This window comes from Saimiri boliviensis, chromosome 8, assembly GCF_048565385.1.
Source record: "Saimiri boliviensis isolate mSaiBol1 chromosome 8, mSaiBol1.pri, whole genome shotgun sequence".
Classification (NCBI taxonomy): Eukaryota; Metazoa; Chordata; class Mammalia; order Primates; family Cebidae; genus Saimiri; species Saimiri boliviensis.
This window is the reverse complement of record NC_133456.1, coordinates 92,865,465-92,887,575: the sequence shown is the minus strand read 5'-3', so window position 1 is coordinate 92,887,575 and position 22,111 is coordinate 92,865,465. Positions and strand designations below refer to the sequence as shown.

Below are 22,111 nucleotides of genomic sequence, written 5' to 3'. Positions count from 1 at the left end.
CGGGGCAAATATTTGTACTGAAAATTACAAAATATTGCTAAACAAAGTCAAAAAACATATACATAAATAGACACTCATCCCTGTATTTATGGATTAGATTTTAACTATTATTATTGGAGTGTCTACTTTACCTAAAGTGATCTACAGATTCGGTGCAATTTCCATCAATATCCTGATGGCATTTTTTGCAGGCATAGAAAAGAAAATTCTTAGATTCATACAGAATTTCAAGGGATTCATGAATAACTAAAATAATCTTGAGAAAATAATAACAAATTTGGAGGCCACACATTTCCTGATTTCAAAACATTCCCCCAAAATGCTGTAAAAATAGATGTAAAGATTAATAGAACAAAATAGAGAGCCCAGAAATAAACTGTGGTGTCCATAGCCAAATAATCTTCAACAAAGATACCAAGACACTGGTAAAGAGATAGTCTCTTCAACAAATGATGTTGGAAAAACTGGATATCCATATGCAAAAAATGAAGTTGGTCTTTTATCTTAAACTATATAAAACATTTTTATAAAATGGATCAGAGATGTAAACATAAAACTATAAAGTCCTAAAAGAAAATAGAGTTTCAGTACATTGGATTTGGCCATCATTTCTTGAATATGGCACTAATACCATAGTTTAAAAAAAAAAAAAAAAAGACATTAGGATTACTTCAAACTTAAAAACTTCTGTGCAGATAAGGAAACAATCAATGGAGCAAAAAGACAACCAATAGAATGGAAGATCATATGAGGGGCATTCAAAAAGTACATGGAAAATGCATATTATGAAAAAATTATGCATGGATTTCAAAACGTTTTTTTCACTAAAACAAATTTCTACTAATGTGTTATAATATGTCTGATCAGAATCCAGTCTGAGGGACTAAGAAAGATAAGGCATCAGTTTGGAATAGCCTATATCAGAACAGCATGAATTCTGCCAAAATTGAGGAAAGAACAAACATCAAATCGATGGTAAATATTGGGTAGCAAAATGGTGACATTGTTGATGCTTTACCAAAAGTTTTTGGGGAAAATGTTCCAAAGAATCAGTGGTTTATAATTGGATAACTTGTTCTGAGAAAGGACAAAACAAGATGAAGCCTGTAATGACAGACCATCCATGTCAATTTGCAAGGAAAAAATTAAGCGTATCTGTGCCCTATTTGAAGTGGACTGATTAACACCAGAAACAATAGCCATCACCAGAGACATCTCAATTGGTTCGGTTAACACAATTCTGACAAAAATTGAAGTTGAGCAAACTTTCTGCTCAATGGATGCCAAAATCATGTACCCAGATCAGCTGCAGACAAGAACAGAGCTTTCAATCAAAATTTTAAAATAGGCTCGGATTTTGCATTTTAAAATGGGATCAAGATCCTGAAGCATTTCTTCAAAGGGTTGTAACGAGATGAAACATGGCTTTACCAGTACGATCATGAAGACAAAGCATAATTAAAGAAATGGCTACAAAGAGGTGGAAGTGGTTCAGTCAAAGAGAAAATCAACTGGTCAAGAGCAAAGGTCATAGCAACAGTTTTTTGAGATGCTCAAAGCATTTATCTTTTGACTTTCTAGAGGGCCAAAGAATGATAACATCTGCTTAATATAAGAGTGTTCTTAAAAAGTCAGCCAAGTCTTTAGCAGAATAAGGCCCAAGAAAACCACCAGAGAGTCTCCCTCTACCACAATGCTCCTGTTCATTCCTCTAACAATTTTGATGGGAAATCGTTACATCTCCACCTTACAGTCAGAATATTAGAAACAGAATTGCCATTTGATCTAGCAATCCTGACTTTTGGTATATATTCAAAATAATTGAAAACAGCATGCTGAAGAGAGATTTGCACACCTATATTAATTGCAGTATTATTCACAACAACCAGGAGGTGGAGGCAACCTAAATGTCCATGGATAGTTGAAAGGATAGAGAAAATATGTTTAGATATATACAATGGACTGTTATTTCTGTTATGTGTTACAACATGAATGATCCTTGAGGACATTATGCTAATGAAACAAGCCAGTCACAAAAAGCAAATAATGCATGATTCCACTTTGTGAGATGTCTAACGTAGTCAAACTCATGGAAACAGAAAGTAGTGTTGTTCCCAAGGTCTGGTAGAGAGGAGGAGGAAATGGGGAGTTGGGTAATTGGTATCAGCTTTTAGTATTGCAAAACAAAAACATCTAGTGATGAGCTGCACAACAGTATGCATACAGTTAATAGTACTGTATTGTACACTTAAACATTGTCAGGATGGTAAATTTTATATTACATGCTTTTTGTAACAATAAAAAAAAATGAAAGATTTAGTAGTATTTTTCAAACTTGAAGACTCATGTGAATTATTTGTGAATTTTGTTAAGTTTAGATTCCAATTTCAGGTCTGAGGTGGGGCCTGGGATTCTGCATTTCCAACAAACTTAAGGTGATGCCAATGCTTCTGCTCTAGGGATCACATTTTCAGTGGCAAAAATTTGTAAAATCTCAGGTCTCTGTCTCTCTCGTAGCAGATGGAGTTCAGGAGTGTGTATGTTTAACAAGCTTCTCTGGGTGATTTTTATGGTCAGTTAAATTGAATTTAATTGAGGTGCCACAGATCTATAATCTGCTTTCTAGATCCCTTTGTTATCCAATTTAAACCGTCACAGCAGAGTACTTTTCTAACTCATAAGATCAAGCAGATGTTAGAAGGAGGACAGGGCTGTTCTGTTGGTAACAACCCTGTGTCCAGTTAATCCATGTTTCCATTGTTACATTATTCAAGAGTGCCACGTGAACCAACAAAATTTCTATCAGTCATGTGGGGCTTTTTTTTTTAAAACAGGAAGGAGAGCATTGGCTCCACCAACATTCAGTCTCTTATTTTTCCAACATGAGAAGACCATGGTTCTTCTAGACTCCCAAAGAAAGTCATTTGCACTTAGTGTAAGGCCTATTGCTTTTGGTAAAGTCTTTTGAATGTGATGAAAAGGAACATAGCTTAAAGGCAAAATAGATGCTCTCATTGCCTGCAGAACTGTTTCTGGTGCTTTATTGAATGAGCATGGTAAGCAAGATACCAGTCACTGCCACATTACATAAACATAGCTCACCTACATGGTAATATGGTCCTAGTGAGGCTGCATGTCTAGAGTAGAGCCTGTATCACTGAAGCGCACGAAACTGCTGTGATACCCTGTCTCACAAAGCCTCAGGGAACACATTGTTTGAGTAAGTAAACTCAAAGTGAAGTTCTCACCTTCTCAGTGGTGGGTCAGCTTGGGCATACTTAGGGAGGAAAGAGGAAACCATGTGCTTCTGCAGGACAAGCTTCAAATCTGGGGCAAGCTGAACTTCCAGGGTACACTTGCCCTGTTACCTTCCCCTAAGCGTATGTGGTGGGAAAAGCAGGGAAAGGCAGCTACCTGTTAGAGCTAGCTCAGCAGGAGCTGATTCTATGTATTTCTTCTCAAGCCAGCATTCAGTGACTTCATGTTGATAGCTTGAAATTGGCCAAAGTAGGAGTATTTGCACCACAGAAATTGGCAAAGACTACAAACCAAATTCTTTGGTGTTTTATTTTGTTTTGTTTTGTTTTGTTTAGAGAGCCACTTATGAAACATTTACCATCATACCAGTTCAGATGATTTAGTAGTATAAACAGCCCATGTGGTAGTTCTTGGATAATTTGTTTTATTAGACTGAGGTACAACTCCAAAGAGGATGTTATATCCTGAACACAGGCCTGGAAGTTCAAGAAGCCATTCACAACCCTATAGGAAGGATAGAAAGGGATGTGGTATCCAGGCAAAGCCTCTTGAGAAGGAAATTTCCTGTTTTGAATTGAATCTCTGACTTCTTTGCTGCAACATATATTAATTCATCAAGTATTAATTAAATACCAGCTTTTTTATAACACACAAAAGGAAAAGAAGCTCTTATTTGAATTATACCGTAAGTCAGACAAAAGAAAGATTGTTGCTTATTGGCAGGGCATGGTGGCTCATGCCTATAGTCTCAGCACTTTGGGAGGCTGAGGCAGGAAGATCATTTGAAGTCAGGAGTTCAAGATCGGCTTGACCAATATGATGAAACCCCATCTCTACCAAAATAAAAAAAATAAGTAAATAATTTTTAAAAATTAGCCAGGTGTGGTAGTACACACTTGTAGTCCCAGCTACTCAGAAGGCTGAGGCAGGAGCATCACTTAAACCCGGGAGGCAGAGGCTGAAGTAAGCTGAGATCACACTACTGCACTTCAGCCTGAGTGACAGAGCGAAACACTGTCTCAAAAAAAAAAAAAAAAAAAAAAAAAAAAATATATATATATATATATATATATATATATATATATATAGTTGTTTTTAAAAAATTGAGTTAATTCTTTCAATAGGTTTATTGATTAAAAATCAACTTTGTGTCAAGCACTGTGCCAAGTCCAAGGGATATACAGATCCAAGATACATATTCTTGCCTTCGAGGAACTTATGTTCCAATAATAGCTAATAACAAGAGCTACTACTTTGTAATCACTGAAATTCTAGGATTCTTACAATCATAGACTGATGACTCTCATTGGTTCATTCAGCAGACATTGCATACTATTCACTACCTGCCTAACCAAGGGCATGATTTGCGTAAGAGTTTAGGACACTGACAAACAAATGAAATATCACCAATTTAGACTGATACAAGAAGATCAGTGTGATTACAGAGTATTTAAAATCCATACTTTATATGGTATGGCTCAAAGGCGGTTAACAAGAAATTAGCAGCTGAAGCCCTACTTCAAGCATTATATAAGAATTATTTCTAATCAGCATGTTGATTATTTGTATAAGAAATGATGTTGAAAATGTCTTTAGAATATTTTTCTGGAAATAAGAAGAATTTCCACCTATGTTCCCATAACTAAGTTTTGACTTTTCAAATCTTTTATAAAAATAAAAAAGAAAAGGCTATGCCTGATCCTACTTGTTGGCAGAGAAAGCATTGATGAGAGATCTTGAAATGGCTCCTGTGCTCAAAAGTATTTGTCAGTTATCACAGAGCCTGAAGTGCCAGTATTGAAGATGTATTTCTTATCCATACCAGCATGTAATACTCAGCAGTGAAAAGGAACAACGCAACCGTGTGAATGGATCTCAAGAACATTGTACTGAAAAAACCTCCCAAAGGCCACATACCGCATGATTACACACCACACACATACAGACTCTGACACACACACACATGTATATAAAACATTCTCAGAATGACTCAACTATAGTAATGGGGAAGAGGTTAGTGGTTTCCAGGGGTTACAGAGGAGAGATAGGCAGAGGCTGGATATGACTATGAAGGGGAAGCAAGAGGAAGATCCTTGTGACAATAGAATAGTTCCCTATCTCGATTTCCATGGTGCTTTTGCCCAGTCTATCTGTGTGATATATACACATTATACCAATTATCAGTTTCTTTGCTTTGATGTTTAACTGTATCTACATAAGATGTAACCATTGGGGGATACTGGGTGAAGGATGCACAGGACCTCGCTGTATGATGTTTGGAACTTTCTGTGGGTCTCTATTTCAAAATAAGAATTTTCTGTTTTCAAACAATGATCAGTGTTTCTCTTACTCCACGAAATTTTTCAGCATAAAAAAAGTCCCTGATAATTGTGGTGGGGTTAGTGCAGTAGTGGAAGTAGCAGTGGAGAAGGAAGGTATGAAGTTCTCAATCTGGATCAAACATTGTGCTAAGTACTTTATGTTCAATACATGTATTATTTAATCCTCAAAACAATCTCATGATTGTAAATATTTTTGTAATAACTTGCCCAATGGAATGGGAGTTTATAAACCCAAGAGCTGCCCGTGGAAGAAGTATTATTAGAGCCATCAGAAAACAGGGCATTCAATGAATTAGACCAAAACAATAGGAGGATGGATATCAGGCACATTATGAGGGCCACATCATGCTAACATCAAAATGGAAAAATTATCTACTTCAGAGTTGTGTTGAAAGTGTCCTTGTGAATATCATTCATAATCAGAAAGTACTATTTTTAGAGGGCTTCACTGTCACCCAGGCTGCAGTGCAATGGTGTGATCCTAGCTCACTGCAGCCTTGAACTCCTGAGTTCAAGTGATCTTCCCACCTCAGCCTTCCAAGAAGCAAGGACCGCAGGCATGTACCACTACACCTAGCTAATTTTTTATTTTTTTATGGTGACTGAGTCTCACTGTGTTGCCGCAGCTGGTCTTGAACTCCTGGTTTCAAGTGATCCTCCTGCCTTGGCCTCCCAAAGTGCTGAGATTTACAGGCCTGAGCCACCACACCTGGCCTCAGAGAGGGCTGATTTTTTAATCAGCCATTCTGAAACAGTGGACCTAGAAAGAAGTCTTCTACCAGTAGCCTGCTTTCTAGATAGCAGTCCAACAGGCCAGAAGAAATTTGGGGTCTCATAATCTGATACCAGTATTTTCTCCTCAGTAGTAAAATGATTTGAATTAATGCATTCACTCTAAGCTTGTTTTTAGGGAATGATGAGGTAATAGTTAAAGAGAGTAGACAAAGGTTAAAGTAATAAGAAATGCTGAACTCCCAAAAAAGCTGGCCTTAATATTCTTCTCAACTGGCAGTGTTCCCAGTGATGCTTCTATCACAGCCTGTGATAGAACTGGCATGCATCATAATCCTTTCTTCTTCAATAATATAGTAAGACATCATATCCATATATTTCCCAAATAGGACTGCCACTGCATATCTACTTAAGGAGTTATCATTCTACTGTTTCCCTTCAGAAATGATGCAAAGGCAAAAAACAAACAAACAGAAACAACTTTTGCTTTTGAGGGGTTCTGTTGGCTGCTCAAAATACTCTTGATAAATGACCAAAAGTCATTTAATTCACTAAAAACAAATAGTTGTGAATTACAAAAAGGGCTTCTCTCAGCCAGATGCTTCTCACGGATAAAGTTAATATAATAAAGATCATTGATAAATAATAAAAGTTGCATTTCTCACATAGAAGAGGTCCCATAATAAACTCATTCTAACACTGAGGGAGTGGTGCCCTCTAGCAGTTTATGTGAGAAATATTATCCTTTAAGTATAATAAATATAGCAAATGAGGATCTCCCAGTATCTGAGCTACTCTCAGACTTAAGGGGTAGTTTGACAGTTGGTTTTGTCTTTTCTCATCTACTAGGAACCTACTGAAGTTTCACTTCCATGTGCACTAAGTTTTTAAGTGCCAGCAAAGGTTAGATTCTAATAGTGCCCTTTTGGGGACTTTACCAGTGGCTTTTAAAACCTCATTCTCTGTGAATGTCATATGGGACAGTTCCCTTTCACTTTTCCTTCAAACCTCCCCTAGGTCAGTTTTTGGGGATCAGAATCAAGGGTACAAATAGGAAAAAGCACCATCCTACAAGCTGAACAACATCTCAGGTGCAAAAGATGGTCACAAAATGGCAGAGTGTTAAGAAATCTATTAATGGCTCAAGTATTCAAAAACTGATGAAGTTCTGACAATTTTCCCTTAAAAGTACGACAGTTTATGGTTACAACTGATAGGTTTGCAGGGTTAGATAACATCAGAAGCTAATTAGGTAAATTGAGCAAACAAAAACTTGATTTTTTTTTTTTTTAACTCGCAGTCTAGTTCTGTCGCCCAGGCTGAAGTGCAGTGGTGCAATCTCAGCTCACTGCAGCTTCCACCTCCCAAGTTCAAGTGATTCTCATGCCTCAGTCTCCCCAGCAGCTGGTATTACAGACATACAACACCACATATAGTTTTTGTATTTTTATTAGAAACAGGATTTCGCCATGTTGGCCAGGCTGGTCTCAAACTCCTGGCTCAAATTATCCACCCACCTCAGCCTCCCAAAATGCTGGGATTACAGTCATGAGCCACCATGCCCGGACTTGAATTTTTAACTCCATTTTTATTAGTGAAAGATGTTCAAGCCAGTCTTATCTCTAAGATATCCAAAAGATTATATGCACACAAATAGTACATTACAAATGCCTTTGAAACTGAAAGGTGTGTTTTCTGGTTTCTGTGTGTCTGATATGCTATTTCAAATCTTGTAAAGGCAAAATATAGTTTTTTGACAAATATGCCCATGTGTTGTGCACAGTTTGATTTATGTAAACTCATTTCAAATGCAACTGCAGAATTCCTCCTGAATGGATGAAAAATATCTGCCTAAAGTGATAAAAAATACATACGTGTAGAAAGATATAGTTTTAAGAAGGGATTTTTATATGATACAGATTTGTAACTCTATTTCACAAAATACCCTTTAAAATTTTTTTCAAGAATACTTGACTTTTTATTTTTTTATTTTTTAATTTTTGAGTCAAGTCAGCAGTTTGCATTGAGTTTGCTCTGCCGAAACCCTTTTCTGTGACATAAATTAGCTTATGTGGAATTGGTAAGTAGGGGAATGGTGTCGGTATAACATAGACGCGAGATGTGTTCAGATATTTTACTAAGTAGCAGCAACTAAACACAAAGCCCAGGACCACAGATTAACACAGCTAGCCAAGGGAAAATACCTACTGCACATGATTCCCATGCATGCCAAATTCTTCCTTTGGGCGCAGTTTGGTCGCGTACTCTAACATGGCAGTGCTTATCGTGTAATTCTCAATCTTTCTGCAATTTGCACTTACTTGATAGCTTAGCAATCTCAACTTTTACTTCTTTCTTCCATCAAGCTACCTTCTCATTCATGTGTGCACACATACACACATTGTATTTTTTGTAATATTTATTATGAATCGAACCTATCTTTTTCATCATGTTTATATTTAATTATGCTTGATATTTACTAGGATGGTTATTGTTTCTGTAGTGCTCTTGTTACATAAATATTGTTACATAAATATTGAGTAGGTGTGTCCTGACCTTATCTTTTTCATAAACCTTACAATTTTTATTATGTAATTTTGCAGACCATACAAGAAATATGTTTATCTCATTATAGCAAAAACATCTGTACACCTGTACTTACATGCTACTTATTAATTGTACTTATTGTCATTGAATTACTCCCTGAATTATAGACTCCCCTCATAAATCTGAGGTAAACAGATTGAGATATCAATTACCTACTAGATTCGTTTTTAAAATTTTACCTTTTCATCATAATACCAGCCCCATGTGTACATTGCATGGTCCCATCAAAATGCAACCTTTCCATCTTTATTTGTTTCTAGGCAGTTACTGAAAGTATTTCCACAACAAATGAATATAATCAAGATTTAACTTGCTTCCACTGAAGCTTGTTTTCATTTTTAAAGATCATTAGCCTATGATTTAGGTGCTTTTAAAAAATTGGCCCTCATTACCCCTGAAGCCCCTGCATTTATGTAACACACACTTCCAGTCCTCCTTTAAGTAATTTGTGGTTTATATTTAAATTTTACATTCAACACGGTCTTAAATATTAAATTCCAGCAGGTCAAACTGCAGTGAGTCAGGGTTTTAAAATACGATAAAATTAAGTTTCCAAGAAATGAATCCTTCATTCCAAAATCTCTTCCTGCACATTAATTCAGTTAACTCAGAAGAAAATAGATATTTTCCAGGAAGATGTTTTTTATTTTACTTTTGTGAGGATACTATCTTTTGTTTTAGCAAACAAATCATTCTTTAATAGTATTTCCATATAACCATGTTACTGATGTTAGCATGAGTGAATTTTTTAGAACACTAATGGTAAGCATATAATAGAACTTTCTCAATAATTACACTCAAAAAGCAAGTCACAGTTCTCCTAAATGAACCAAGCATTGCATTAGGCACTTGTAGTGAAAAGCTAAAGAAAGTGCTGTTTTTAAGGAGACGCTTACAGAGGGTGACGATATAGACAGTTCAACTAATTCACTAATGGAGACACGTATGAACAGAGTGCTATGGGATGAAGCAGAGGTGGTGACTGTAGCAGAGAGGGAATCCTTTAACTTACACAATAAAAATAAATAAATAAATTTCTTATGGATTTCCTAATTTTGTTTCTTTCTCTTTTGATTTTCTGAAATTTTAAAATGTTTGTTCACTTGGACATAGAATAAATTTTCTTTAAAAGAATCCCTCAACAGGGAAATGAGAGTATTCTGTCCTGATCTTCACGGTGGTATATACCAAATTCATCAAACTATACACACACAAATGGTACATTTTACCAAATACAAATTATACCTCAGGTATAATAAATCTACCAAAACATATAGTGCTACATACTTTAAAAAAATTAGCTTCCTCCCTTTGGTGACCAAGGTGGCAATAAGTGTATTAGAGAAAAAAAAAGACTAAGGAATTATCTCATGGAAGGCTGTCTTGAATAATAATTATTTTTTGTACCATCTTTTAGCTGTAGGTCCAGATTTTTCAAGAACACTCTTGAAAAGAGTAACTCTTGTCAAAGTGGGAGGTGAAGTTGTCATCGAGTGTAAGCCAAAAGCATCTCCAAAACCTGCTTACACCTGGAAGAAAGGAAGGGACATATTAAAAGAAAATGAAAGGTACTATCTTGAATTATTTTCAATATTTGGTTTACCTGTAATAATTTGTTGTTCTGTTATTAATAGTTGTAAGGGGAAGGTGGGGTTACTATCTGCTATTCCTGAACTAAGTGTTAAAAAAGAATAGAAGCTTTGGAAGGATGAGTGGTGAGTTCCTGATCTTTATAGTCCTTCTGGATTTGGGAATTCTACAGAGCACTCCCTCCAGAGAAAGATCACATGATCCCTGTGAAGACTGCCAGAGCTGCCTTAAGGTGACAGTTACAAACATCCTCTTTGATTTTAGCCTGAAATTTTTGTAGATTTGCCCACCTTTTCCCATCCTAACTCCTTTGGCGTGTGTTATGCCCATATCTTATTTGCTATGAGAATCCTTCAATTATTTGGCAGTAGCTATTATGTCTCTTGTTAGTTTTTCCCTTTTGGGGGCTATCTCTAATTTCAAAATTCATTCTTCATGTAGATTATTATGCTCGATTTTTATTTAAATTACATCTTTTTGAGACAACAGGTTTTTTCTTTCTAATATCTAAACTCTTCATCTGTATATTTTTTATAGGTGAATTACATCTAGAATGCATGTAGTGTATACAATGCAAATATGTAGGAGTTATTTGAGGTGCTACATTAGCTTGCATGAAATGGCAGGTGTCTCTAAGACCTTTTCTTGGCTGTTACCCCTATAGAATATCCCCTGCCTTTTTCTGTAATCTACTCAATCTGTTGCAAAATTGTAATTATTCATGACTCTGTTTGTCACCTATAAGACAGGATTTGCCAGCTGTAAATATAATGATTTTAATTAATGCTAAAGGTCAACTACTCAAGAAAGCAAGAAGGAAGCCTGTCAAAATGTGTATGTATATACCCTTTACACCTGTACACCTTTGGATTTGCATATACAAATTAGATCTGATGATGACAGTGTCCATTTAAACGGTTTTTGTAAACAAACCTGATATGGTTTATAAATGGTGTATTCACAGGTATTTTTTTAACACTTGCTATCTACTACGGAGTAGCACATGTATTAAATTCGTAGTATACCTCCTTTTCTGATTTCTGGTATATCAAGAAAGCAGTGTAGTTCATTGAATGTTGACATAGCATTCAAATTTGTACCCAAACTTGAAAATTGATAGCACAGTTGTTTATATTGCAGTCTTTAACATGAGATTCATTTTCTATTTTATTTACTTCAGTGTTTCTTAAAATGTGGTACATGAGATTACTTTTAATAGTTATGTATTTATTTTTAATATAGTTGGAATATAACTGGTATGTACCACATGTATTGCTCAGAACAAGGTTACGTTTTAAAAGTTTTAATTTTAAAATGACATTAAGGAAATAATATGGGTGTTAGACATGTTAAAAATCATGAAGGAATTAAGTTATAATAACACTGTAGGTCAATCAGGAGAAGCTAAGCTGCGCTACTGTGACAAGCAACCCTTAGTCCTGGCTTATAACAACAAAAGGCAATTTCCCTTTCATACCCCATGCACATCAGGGGTCTGGTAGGGGGCTCTGCTCCTCTCTAAGGCCAGGCTGGTGGACCAACAAGCTCTGGAACACTGCCATTGCAGACGGAAAAGAGCCAAACGTGCATGGGTTCTTAAAGCTTGAAGGGGAGGAAGGCAGCAAATCACGGTACCATGTGTGTACCTATGCAACAATCTTGCCTGTTCTTCACATGTACCCCAAAACCTAAAATGCAATTAAAAAAAAAAAAAAGCTTTTGCTTAGAAGTGCAACACTGCATTTTCATTCACATTTCTTTGTCCAACACAAGTCACATGTTCCTGCAACCCAGAGGGAAATATAATCTTACTATGTGCCTGGAAGAAAAGAGACTACCTAATATTTTGAACAGTATTAATGACTGCCTACCACTGCTACAGCTTAACTATTGTTATAAGCTAATTAAATTACCTTTGGAAAAATAGTACGTCAGTATCAAGAATTCCATATGATAAGTGAATTTAATTGATTGTTTCTACCACTTGACTTACCACAAATTTCTGATTTGACTAATAGGGTTCAAATATGCTTCAACATTTATTTCACACTAAACTATGTATTTAAACTGAGGAAACTCCCCATCATTATCCAATTCCTGCTATTTATCACTTCCACCTCCACTAGTGTCACCAGGCTAATCCCAAACTATCAATATTAGCACTTATTTTCCACATGAGTACTGTGTTCTCACAGTTCTGATCCTCCCTCCCACCTTACTCAGAATGTATTAACCAGATGTGATGATTTTGGTAATGCAAATGCATTGAAAAACTGGCCAGGTGTAGTATACAGGGGAATGATGGGGACTTGAATGTGTGCCCCATCCAAGGGAGACACCTGCCACTCAGCCATATGGAGACTCAGGTCAGGTGCCTCTCCATCTTATTGTTCTTCAAGAGAAACTAGAAATCTAGACTTTTGTTTGAACTTCCAACTTTTACATGTCAGCAACTAATTTTTATTCTGATGGATGTACGATATAAACTATGTGCCTATAGACCAAGTTGACTTCATGAGCTACTGGTTTTTAACTTCTGAGAAAGACACAGCAAGTGCAGCATTTCATAATTTCTTAAATGGGTGAACAATAAGAAAGATTTTACAGTTGTTTTCTCATTGGCAGAGAAGAGATTCTGCCATTTTTCTCATTTCTTTCTGAAAGAGAAGAGGGAAAATTAAGTGGATGAGTGAGCTAAAGCAATCGTAGGTGACACTGATGAGTAAAAACATTTTAGAACCCCTATTTTAGGAAAGGGTTAACCTGGTAGACCAACACAAAGTGCAAAATTCTTTGGCTATACAGCATTCAGTAATAATTTCTAATACACTACCTCGCTAGCCTTAATTCTCTTTTGAGATGTAGAATCTTAGGAATCAAAAGGCAAGTCTTTAACCTTTGATTAAAGAGATTATTAATCCCTTAAGTATAAAATACTGGCATAACACAGTGAAACAAAACTTTATGATCAAGCACTCTTTATTAATGTTCTGCCTAGATTCTGTGTTTTGAAAGACTTTGCTAAACTCGTACGTATTGACATTTAATTTCAATTTTAATTAATCAACTGCCTACAAATGAATTTACAGTAGTGATATTAGAAGCAACATGTCAAAAATTTAAAAGGTTTTATCTCATCTAACCGTATGGTGATATTGTAGTTAGCTATGTGAATATAGAGATTCGGAAACACTGGTTTAACATTAACATGTCTGTTATCTTAAAAATATGTTTTAAATATTTTCTTATTTTGGCTTCCCATTCTTTTGAAAATTTGCAGCATATCCACACTAGCCTTATCTATGTTAATCCAAGCATCTAAATGAAAGATTGAAAATTCAAATAATTTTATAGCATTCTTCTTGGGTAGAATATCTATAAACGTAAAACATTTCTTCTTGTCTTGTGTATGTCTCCAGCAATCAGTGTAGGCAATATCAGACATTTAAAATGGGGAAGACCTGTCACACAGCTCAAGAGATTTAGTCCTCAGAAGAGGTCTCTAGTCACCATGAAAGCAGTTGGAATCATTTGGATGAATTGAGTAATTGTCACTAACTGAATAAGGTTGATTATTTTATTTACTTTTAGTTTTTAGGCAGAAGCTACTTTGAGGCAGGTAAGACTGAAGTCGACCTATTAAAAACAAAAACATTAAAATACAGAAATAGCTGAATCATTAAAAAAAAAAAAAAAACCTAGAATCCTAGAATTATAAGTCATTATCCAACCACTGTATCAACCGGGGTGGATGCTTTTGGTTGCAAGTAAGAGAAACCAACTTAAAACTGGCTTAAGGACAAAAGGGAATTCATTGGCTCATGTATTTGAGAAGATGATTCGGGATGGATTGCAACTGTAGGTATGACAGGGCTCAGGTGCTCACACAGTTTTATCAGGACTCTGTCTTGCTGTCTTCCTGTCTCACACAGGCTCTTCTCTCCTGCTAGTAGGATGGCTACTGAAGCCACCTGCTCACCCTCTTTCCCAATGTGTCTTGAAAGTTCCTAAATAGAATCAAATAAGCTTCCCTTGGTCAGTGTCCTTCTCTGAACCAGTCACACTCAAGGAGGATCTGATCTGCTGTTCAATCCTAAAAGGCACATGGAGAAGCCCATCTCAAACCACATGGACTGAGAATGGGATAGGGGTTTTTCCAAAGAAATCAAGCTGCTCTCACCAGAAGAAGAGGGAATGGACACTGGGCGGATGCTGATGTCAAATTCCCACCATAATCATAGAGCCCATCTTCCATTTCAGGGCAGGATCCCTGTAATGGCTGGGCTCACATCCTTCCCTGGTTACTACTAATGATGGAAACATAACTAATAGTTAGAAGATTATGTCCTTGCAGCTTCCACTCATTTTTTGGTTTCATTTTCTGGAATTTTACTGGCAAATCAAATTGTTCCCCACCACCTGCCCCCCTTCCCTTTCTACACTGGAAGGCTACTCTATGTTTTCTTTCAATTCTTTTCCAACCCCAAATGTACCCCCTTGTATCTGATATTCTTCAGATGACATTGGTCAGCATCCTCTCTCTGGTTGGGTCATTTCCAAGCATTTTTAATAAGGGAATACTTAGCTTTATCTCCACAGAAAAGGATATGATTATAATTGTTATGGTAAGAGAAAAAATGATCTTCAGTGAGTTTGGATTAGTAAGGCAAGCAAGTAAATTATATATCATAGAAAAACTACTCTCTGCCAATGTTTATTTTTTAAAATTAACATGGTGCTTAGATAAGATTTAAAATTAACATGGTGCTTAGAAAAGATAAAATTAACATGGTGCTTTAGTTGTCTTGAAAGAAATAACTGAGAAAAATATTTTACTTTTCACTGAAGCCAAAGAAATGAGTAAACTGTTACTCTCATTAATGTGTAAATAAAAGCTTCTTATTCTTATACTTGAGAATTTCCCTCCAACCTTTTAAATATTAGACTAATACATTATGTCAAGCTAATGGATAATAAGCAGGTATAGGTATGCCACTAAATTTTTCCAGAAAGAATCTCAGACCTACAGCCTGCATGTCACAGGCTTGGGTTTAGAATAGCAGCATGACTCTGTTTTGTGAATCTAGCAAATTCGTTTCAGTCCATGGAGCATTCACTGGGTATTTACCTTTGCTTGGCACTAGAGATAGAAAAAGGTACATGAACCTAGCCCTCAAGGTGCTCATAGACTAGCACAGGGGCCCAGTAGCACAATATCAATATAAATTTTTCAACAATCCTGAGGCATATGTTATAAAGGTGATATATTGAGAAGGAATACTAAAAAATGTAGGGCAGCAATAGATCGTGGAGGCCTTGTATTTTATGTCTTTAGAGTTTAGGCTTGAATCAGAAGACCATGGACAGAATTGAAGGATTTTATGCAAGGGAGTGTGCAGTCATATGTGTGCTGCAGAAAGATTACTATGCCTGCAACATGCAGAAGGAATCAGGGTAAGGCAAGGTTGAGGATGCAGAGAGTCCAATTCCAAAAGCAGTCTAGGAAGAAAATCATAACAGTGGATCACACCAGTCTCCTGAGAGTGAAATAGAGAAGGCCAATATATAGTCTACTAAAGGGTAGAATTTAAAACACTTAATGACCTAGTAAGTAGAAGGATTGAAAAAAGGAGGAGGAAAAAAAGAAAATGACTCCTAGGATTCCATCTTGAGGAGCTGGTGAATGGCAGTGCCATTTGCTGCAGTAGTAAACAGAGCAGAAGCCAGACTGATGGGGGCAAATAAAGAGGTTACTGTTAGCGTGTTGTATGTGAGGTGCCTGTAAGTGGTGATGTCATTCAAATGGAGATTTTCATTCAAGCGTCACCTGCCCAGAGACACCTTTTCCCAGTACCTACTTAAAAATATAAAACTCTCCCCTTATTTTCCTAATTTATATATTTTACAGTATCTGTCACTATCCCACATACTACATATTAACTTTTAAACCTTATTGTTTATTATTTTTTAGAGACAAAGTCTGGTTCCATTGCCCGGGCTGGACAGTGGTGGTGTGATTATAGCTCACTACAGCCCCGAACTCCTGGCCTCAAGTGATACTCCCACCTCAGCCCCCTGAGAAGCTAGGATCACAGGCACATACCACCATGCCCAGCTAATTTTTTTTTTTTTTTTTTTTTTTTTGGTAGAGACAGAGTCTTGTTATGTTGCCCGGGCTGGTCTTGAATTCCTGCCCTCAAATAAACCTCCTGTCTCAGCCTCCCAAAGTGCTAGGATTACAGGCAGAAGCCACCACACCTTACCCAGTTTTTAACTTTATTATCAGTCTTCTCCACCCTCCACCCATTGGATTGTAAATTCCATGAGAATTGAAATTTGTGCCGCATTTTGTGTTTGTGTGTGTGTGTCTGTGTCTGTGTCTTAAACAGAACAAATTTAGATTCTTATACTTCTGCAGGTAAAAATTCTGCTACGGGCCTCATTGGTCTAAAAATCAAGGTTTCAGCAGAGATACGTTCATTCTGGAGCCTCCAGGGGTGAATCTGATTCCAGCTTCTACAGGTCACCTCTACTCTTTGGCCTGTGATCCCTTTGCTCCATCTTCAAAGCTTAATGAAAAGTAGCCGGGTGCGGTGGCTCAAGCCTGTAATCCCAGCACTTTGGGAGGCCGAGGCAGGTGGATCACGAGGTCAAGAGATCGAGACCATCCTGGTCAACATGGTGAAACCCCGTCTGTACTAAAAATACAAAAAATTAGCTGGGCATGGCGGCGCATGCCTGTAATCCCAGCTACTCAGGAGGCTGAGGCAGGAGAATTGCCTGAACCCAGGAGGCGGAGGTTGCGGTGAGCCGAGATCGCGCCACTGCACTCCAGCCTGGGTAACAAGAGCGAAACTCCGTCTCAAAAAAAAAAAAAAAAAAGAAAAAGAAAAGTGAAGGAGGCAGATCTCAATCGGTAGCAGTTTATTTAGCCAGGGTTGAGGACCTGGCTGGGAAATACCTACATCACAGGAGCATCTGTTACTGGTGCTTTTTCAAAAGGGGGAGGATTTTTCAGTATTTAAAAGGGAAAGAGCAAGTGAGAGAGAAAAAAAAGGGAGGCAAGGTGGACAGAGAAGCAGATGCTTACATTCTTAAGAGGCTGTGATCAGCCTCAGTACATCTACATTTTACATGTGAAAAGAGGGCATTGAGGAAAAAGTCAGTTACGCATTTGTTGCAGGGTTAGCCAAGAGAAGATTTCTGGTTTTGTCCTTGTCCTCTCCCTGGGAAGATAAGCTGGTAGTTGACATTGTGAGGGTGAGATTCAGTGGAGTTCGGTTTTAGGGTTAGATTATACAAGGGATATGTATCCTGCAAGATTTAGGGGCTCACAAGGAATTTCATTTGTGGCACAGGCCATCTAGAGAGATATGTGGCCTTCTAGCATTGTGGGAACCTGGCTTATGGGTGAGGCTATGACACAGGGTTGCACAATTACAGCTATCGGTCTGGGAACACAAGGAAAGCAGTATTGTGTGACTCAGTTCCCAAGCTTAACTTTTTCTTTGGCATAGTGAGCTTGGAGTCCCAAGATTCTGTTTTCTTTCGTGCTAGTAAAGGCAAGTTCTTCTCCCCTTCCATTACTCTGACCTCTTCTGCCTCCTTCTTCCATTTTGAAAGGCTTTTTTTTTTTTAAATTGGGCCTTCTGTGTGTGTTTTGTTGCATTCTTTAACACTAGAACGCTGCCTGGCGCAGCATAAGTGCTATATGGGTGTCCAGTAGGAAACTGAAAGTATAGGTCTGAGTCCAGGAGTAGAGACAGAGATCCAGACCTCATCAGTAGATAAGAAGCCATGGAGTGCATACATTCATCCAGAGAGAGTTCTATAGAAAGAGAACATCTGTGGTTCAAAGGAAGGTACCCTGAGGAACGGACACATTCAAAGAATGAGCGGAAGCCTCACCTGCTGGGAGGTTTGAAGGAGGAGACTCAAAGAGGCGGGAGAACATCTAGGAGAAAGTAACAAACAGAAGCCAAGGGAGCAGAAAGGTGCAACAATGAGTAAGCACTTGGTGTGTCTAAGACCTTCAAAAAAATAATGATGCAAGCATGACTGCTGGATTCAGGAACCTTAACTTTACCTTGAGTGGAGTACTTTTAGCTCATTGCGGACTCAGTTTTAAAGACACAATAAAATTGTGTAAACATCCGTATTTTTAAGCATGTCTTGCCAGACTGAAATACATGTTTAGGTCTCTCTCACCCTCACAGTGTAATCAGATTAAGTCTAGCATTCTGTGAACGTATCCAACTGAAATAAGAATGAAATTCATGCTCGTATGTCTTGCCTATAGACACTGATGTCTGCCTCCAAGGTGAAATTACATCATAACCCTAATTTGCCTCTCTTCCCAAAGGCTTTTGGAAGAGTTGAAATTCTTGTAAGACATGGAAGGAAATCCCAGTGCAGGGCTGCACAACTCGATGTTGCATATAAGGTGTGAAACCTAGGTGGGAAGACGCTGGCAGTCTGGGAGGCAGAGCAAATGTGATGGCAGGTATTTGCCCAGAAGGCCAATAGAATCCTAGTGTGGAACGCAAAGTTTATTGCTTCAGGCATTCCGTTTCTCTTCTGGAGGCAGAGTGTCTATATATGTGCTCTTAATGAGAAACCTGCCCTCAGGATATCTCTTACAGTTGCTGCACAACTATACAGCTCTGTTATTAGGAATTCTGCCCTGGGGAACAATTATGTTATTGCAATAATTAGAGGCAGTTCATCTCCATAATAATGGAAATCCTGCCTTGGAGGCAAAACAACATCAAAGCAACATGAGCATCATTGCTCTAGTTAGAATCTGTTGCCCTGCTTATTGGTAGTACTATCATTTTAATTTTGCATATGCAGTTACAGAAAGAGAGCTTATCCTGCTCTTCAGATTCAGACCAGAACTTCCTTCATTACTTCAGTTTGTCTCTCCTAGAGCCATGGATAAAATAGTTATGGCTTTAAGCTCTCCTGAAATGCAGTTACAAAAGTTTAGGGAGATTTGTTTTAAAAATGTTTATCAGAATCCACCGCCCAGTCCTCTGGGAGATCCCATGAACTTACCCTCAGCAACAAGCCTTTTCTATGTTGGTATAGTATGTCATGCTATTTTATGGCCAGGATTAAAATGATGTCTAAATCCAGGGACTATCCGAGATGGGCCTGACCCTTTGTTCTAGTCATGTGGGATAGTAATACACATGTGATTATTCAACTCAAGATCTGTATATGGAATTTGTATATGAAACTACTTTTGAAAAGGTCTCCAATCTAAATGTAACACTTGATTTTCAAAACAACAACAAAAAAATCTTTTGAAGTGTCTTCCATATTAATCCTCTCTTTGCAAGTAAGTCCTTTGCCACTCTCCTGGTTTTCAGCCCTTATAGTCTCTTGCATGAATTTTGCAATGATTCAACCAACCTCTTAAATGATTTTCTTGGAAGCAGCCCTCATCGAAATCTTCTACAAGATGAAACTTACCATATTACACCTTTGAGAAATTCAATTTAATGAATATCTGTCATGAATCTCCCTGGTTCAAGAAGTATTTGAGACTATGTACATAACCTAATTTAAATCAAGGCTCTACATGTATCATAGAAAAGGGACAAAACAATTTCTGTAGTGATTTAACAGAGACTTTTTATCTTATCATAGTTATAAACTTCATATTTACAGCTATTCATTATTGAATTAATGTTCATTTTCCCTAAGAGGCTGAAGGGGTTGTGATGCAAAGCACCATTTGTGTTGGAATATACAGGTTCCCCAGCTCCTTATGCTATACCTAGAGTAGAATAGACACTAATATTCTTGTATGAAATGAACGTACCAACGCAAATCATCTGATTCTTGGAGGAGATTGGGGAGAAGGTGGTGGTAGGATATTGAGATGCAAGGAGCAGCAGGAAAGAAATGTATTTGAAAGAAAAGTAGAGAGAAAGGTTTGAGGAGGGGGAGATAAAACTGGGTCATCTCTCAGAATCCAGTTTAAAAAAAGCATTGCATGGCAAGCTGAGAAGCTTGCATTTCACTGGGAGACAGATAGAGTGAGGGAATGATTTTGTCGTGGGGCTTCACACTTCATTTTAAGTTGTTTCCTGTCCTCCACTGATCTCCTGACCTCCATCAGTATCTGTACTCAAGTAGTGTCTGCCTTGTCTTACCGTGCACTCTCCTGGGAAAGCTTATCAACTTCCTAAGGCGGTGCATCTCCATCCCTAGAGCAAAGATCCACTGGTTGTTCCCAAATTTAGGTCTGCAGCTCAGTGCCAGGCTGACGGCAACAAAATCAACTGAGATATATTTTAAAAAGCAGAGTCCCATTCTCTATCTTCAAAAATGCTTTCTCGGGGATTCTGAGATGGGGCCCAGGAATCAGAATACTTGTTTCCCATGTGATTTTAATGCACACTCAGGTATGACAATGTAGCAGTGGCTTCCCGTTGACTTCAGAATAGACACTAAATCTTATGAGATGACCAATAAGGCACTATATGCTACTCAGGCTCCTGTCTGCTATCCTACCAGCTGTCTCACTTCAATCGCCTTTACCCTCAGTTCTTAAGCCGCATAGACCTTCTGTCATTTCTTCAAATGGCCTTCTTCCTCCTGCTGCAAAGCCTATGAACCTGCTGTTCTCTTTGCCTGAAATGCCCCTAACCAGACCTTGAAAAACTACAGTCCACAGGCCAAATCCAGACCTCCACCTGTGTTTGTACAGTTAGCAAGCTGAGAATGGTTTTACATTTTTAAATTGTAGGAAATAAATCAAAAGAAAAATATCGTTTTGTGACGTGAAAATTCTGCAAATGTCAGATTTCAGTGCCCACAAATAAAGTTTTATTGAACACGAACATACTCATTCATTCACAAATGGCCTGTGGCTGGTGGCTTTTATGCTACAAGGGCAAGATTGACTAAGTGTGACTGAGCTCACCCAGATCAAAAAGCCTAAAATATTTACTATCTGGCCCCTTACAGGAAAAGTTTGTCAAACTCTGGTCTAACTCATGGTACATTTCTAAAAATGTGGGGTATTAAAGCATCTTCATAGTGACATGACCTTCCCCAACCTTGGGTTTTTATTTTTGGTTTGCTGTGCCTTTTTTTTGTCCTTTGTGACTTACACTTTTTATTAAATTGTCTCTTCCTGCATGTCCATCTAATGCAAAGTGAAGGGGAACTAAATTTTGTTGGAGGTCTGAATTATCTCACTTTGCTCTCTAGAGCAATGTCTCCCAAACTTTGCCAGGTAGAACTTTTTCTCATGCCCCTGAACTCCCTGGAAAAATCAGAGCCCAAAGGAGCTTTAAATGTGAAGATACGGAAGGTGAGAGATGCGGGAAGTGGAGAGAAAAGTAGATACCTGATCATCTTCCCAATATTTCTGAACAACCAGTAAAAGAATAAAGTAATAGGAAATCTCTATCTTTGGTTAAGGATTCATGGTTTTACATGGACTATTTTATATAGGTGCTTTAAGTTTATGATGATAAAAATTTGTAAACTGTCTAGTTCAGTTGAAGAAGGAAAGAAAAGATAGCAATCACAGGACTTGCTTCCTAGAGTTTTATAAAATTCAG

At 37.6% G+C, this 22,111-nt stretch overlaps 1 protein-coding gene across 12 annotated transcripts in view; it reads left to right on the top strand.

The window, feature by feature from the left end:
- Positions 1–22,111, top strand: part of CNTN4 (contactin 4) — a 979,069-nt gene that overhangs the window by 828,878 nt on the left and 128,080 nt on the right. For all 12 annotated transcript variants that reach the window (XM_074404876.1, XM_074404882.1, XM_074404881.1 and 9 more), the window contains one exon: positions 10,357–10,507. In XM_074404876.1, coding sequence (XP_074260977.1) covers positions 10,357–10,507 — 151 coding nt within the window. The remainder of the gene's footprint in view (positions 1–10,356; positions 10,508–22,111) is intronic.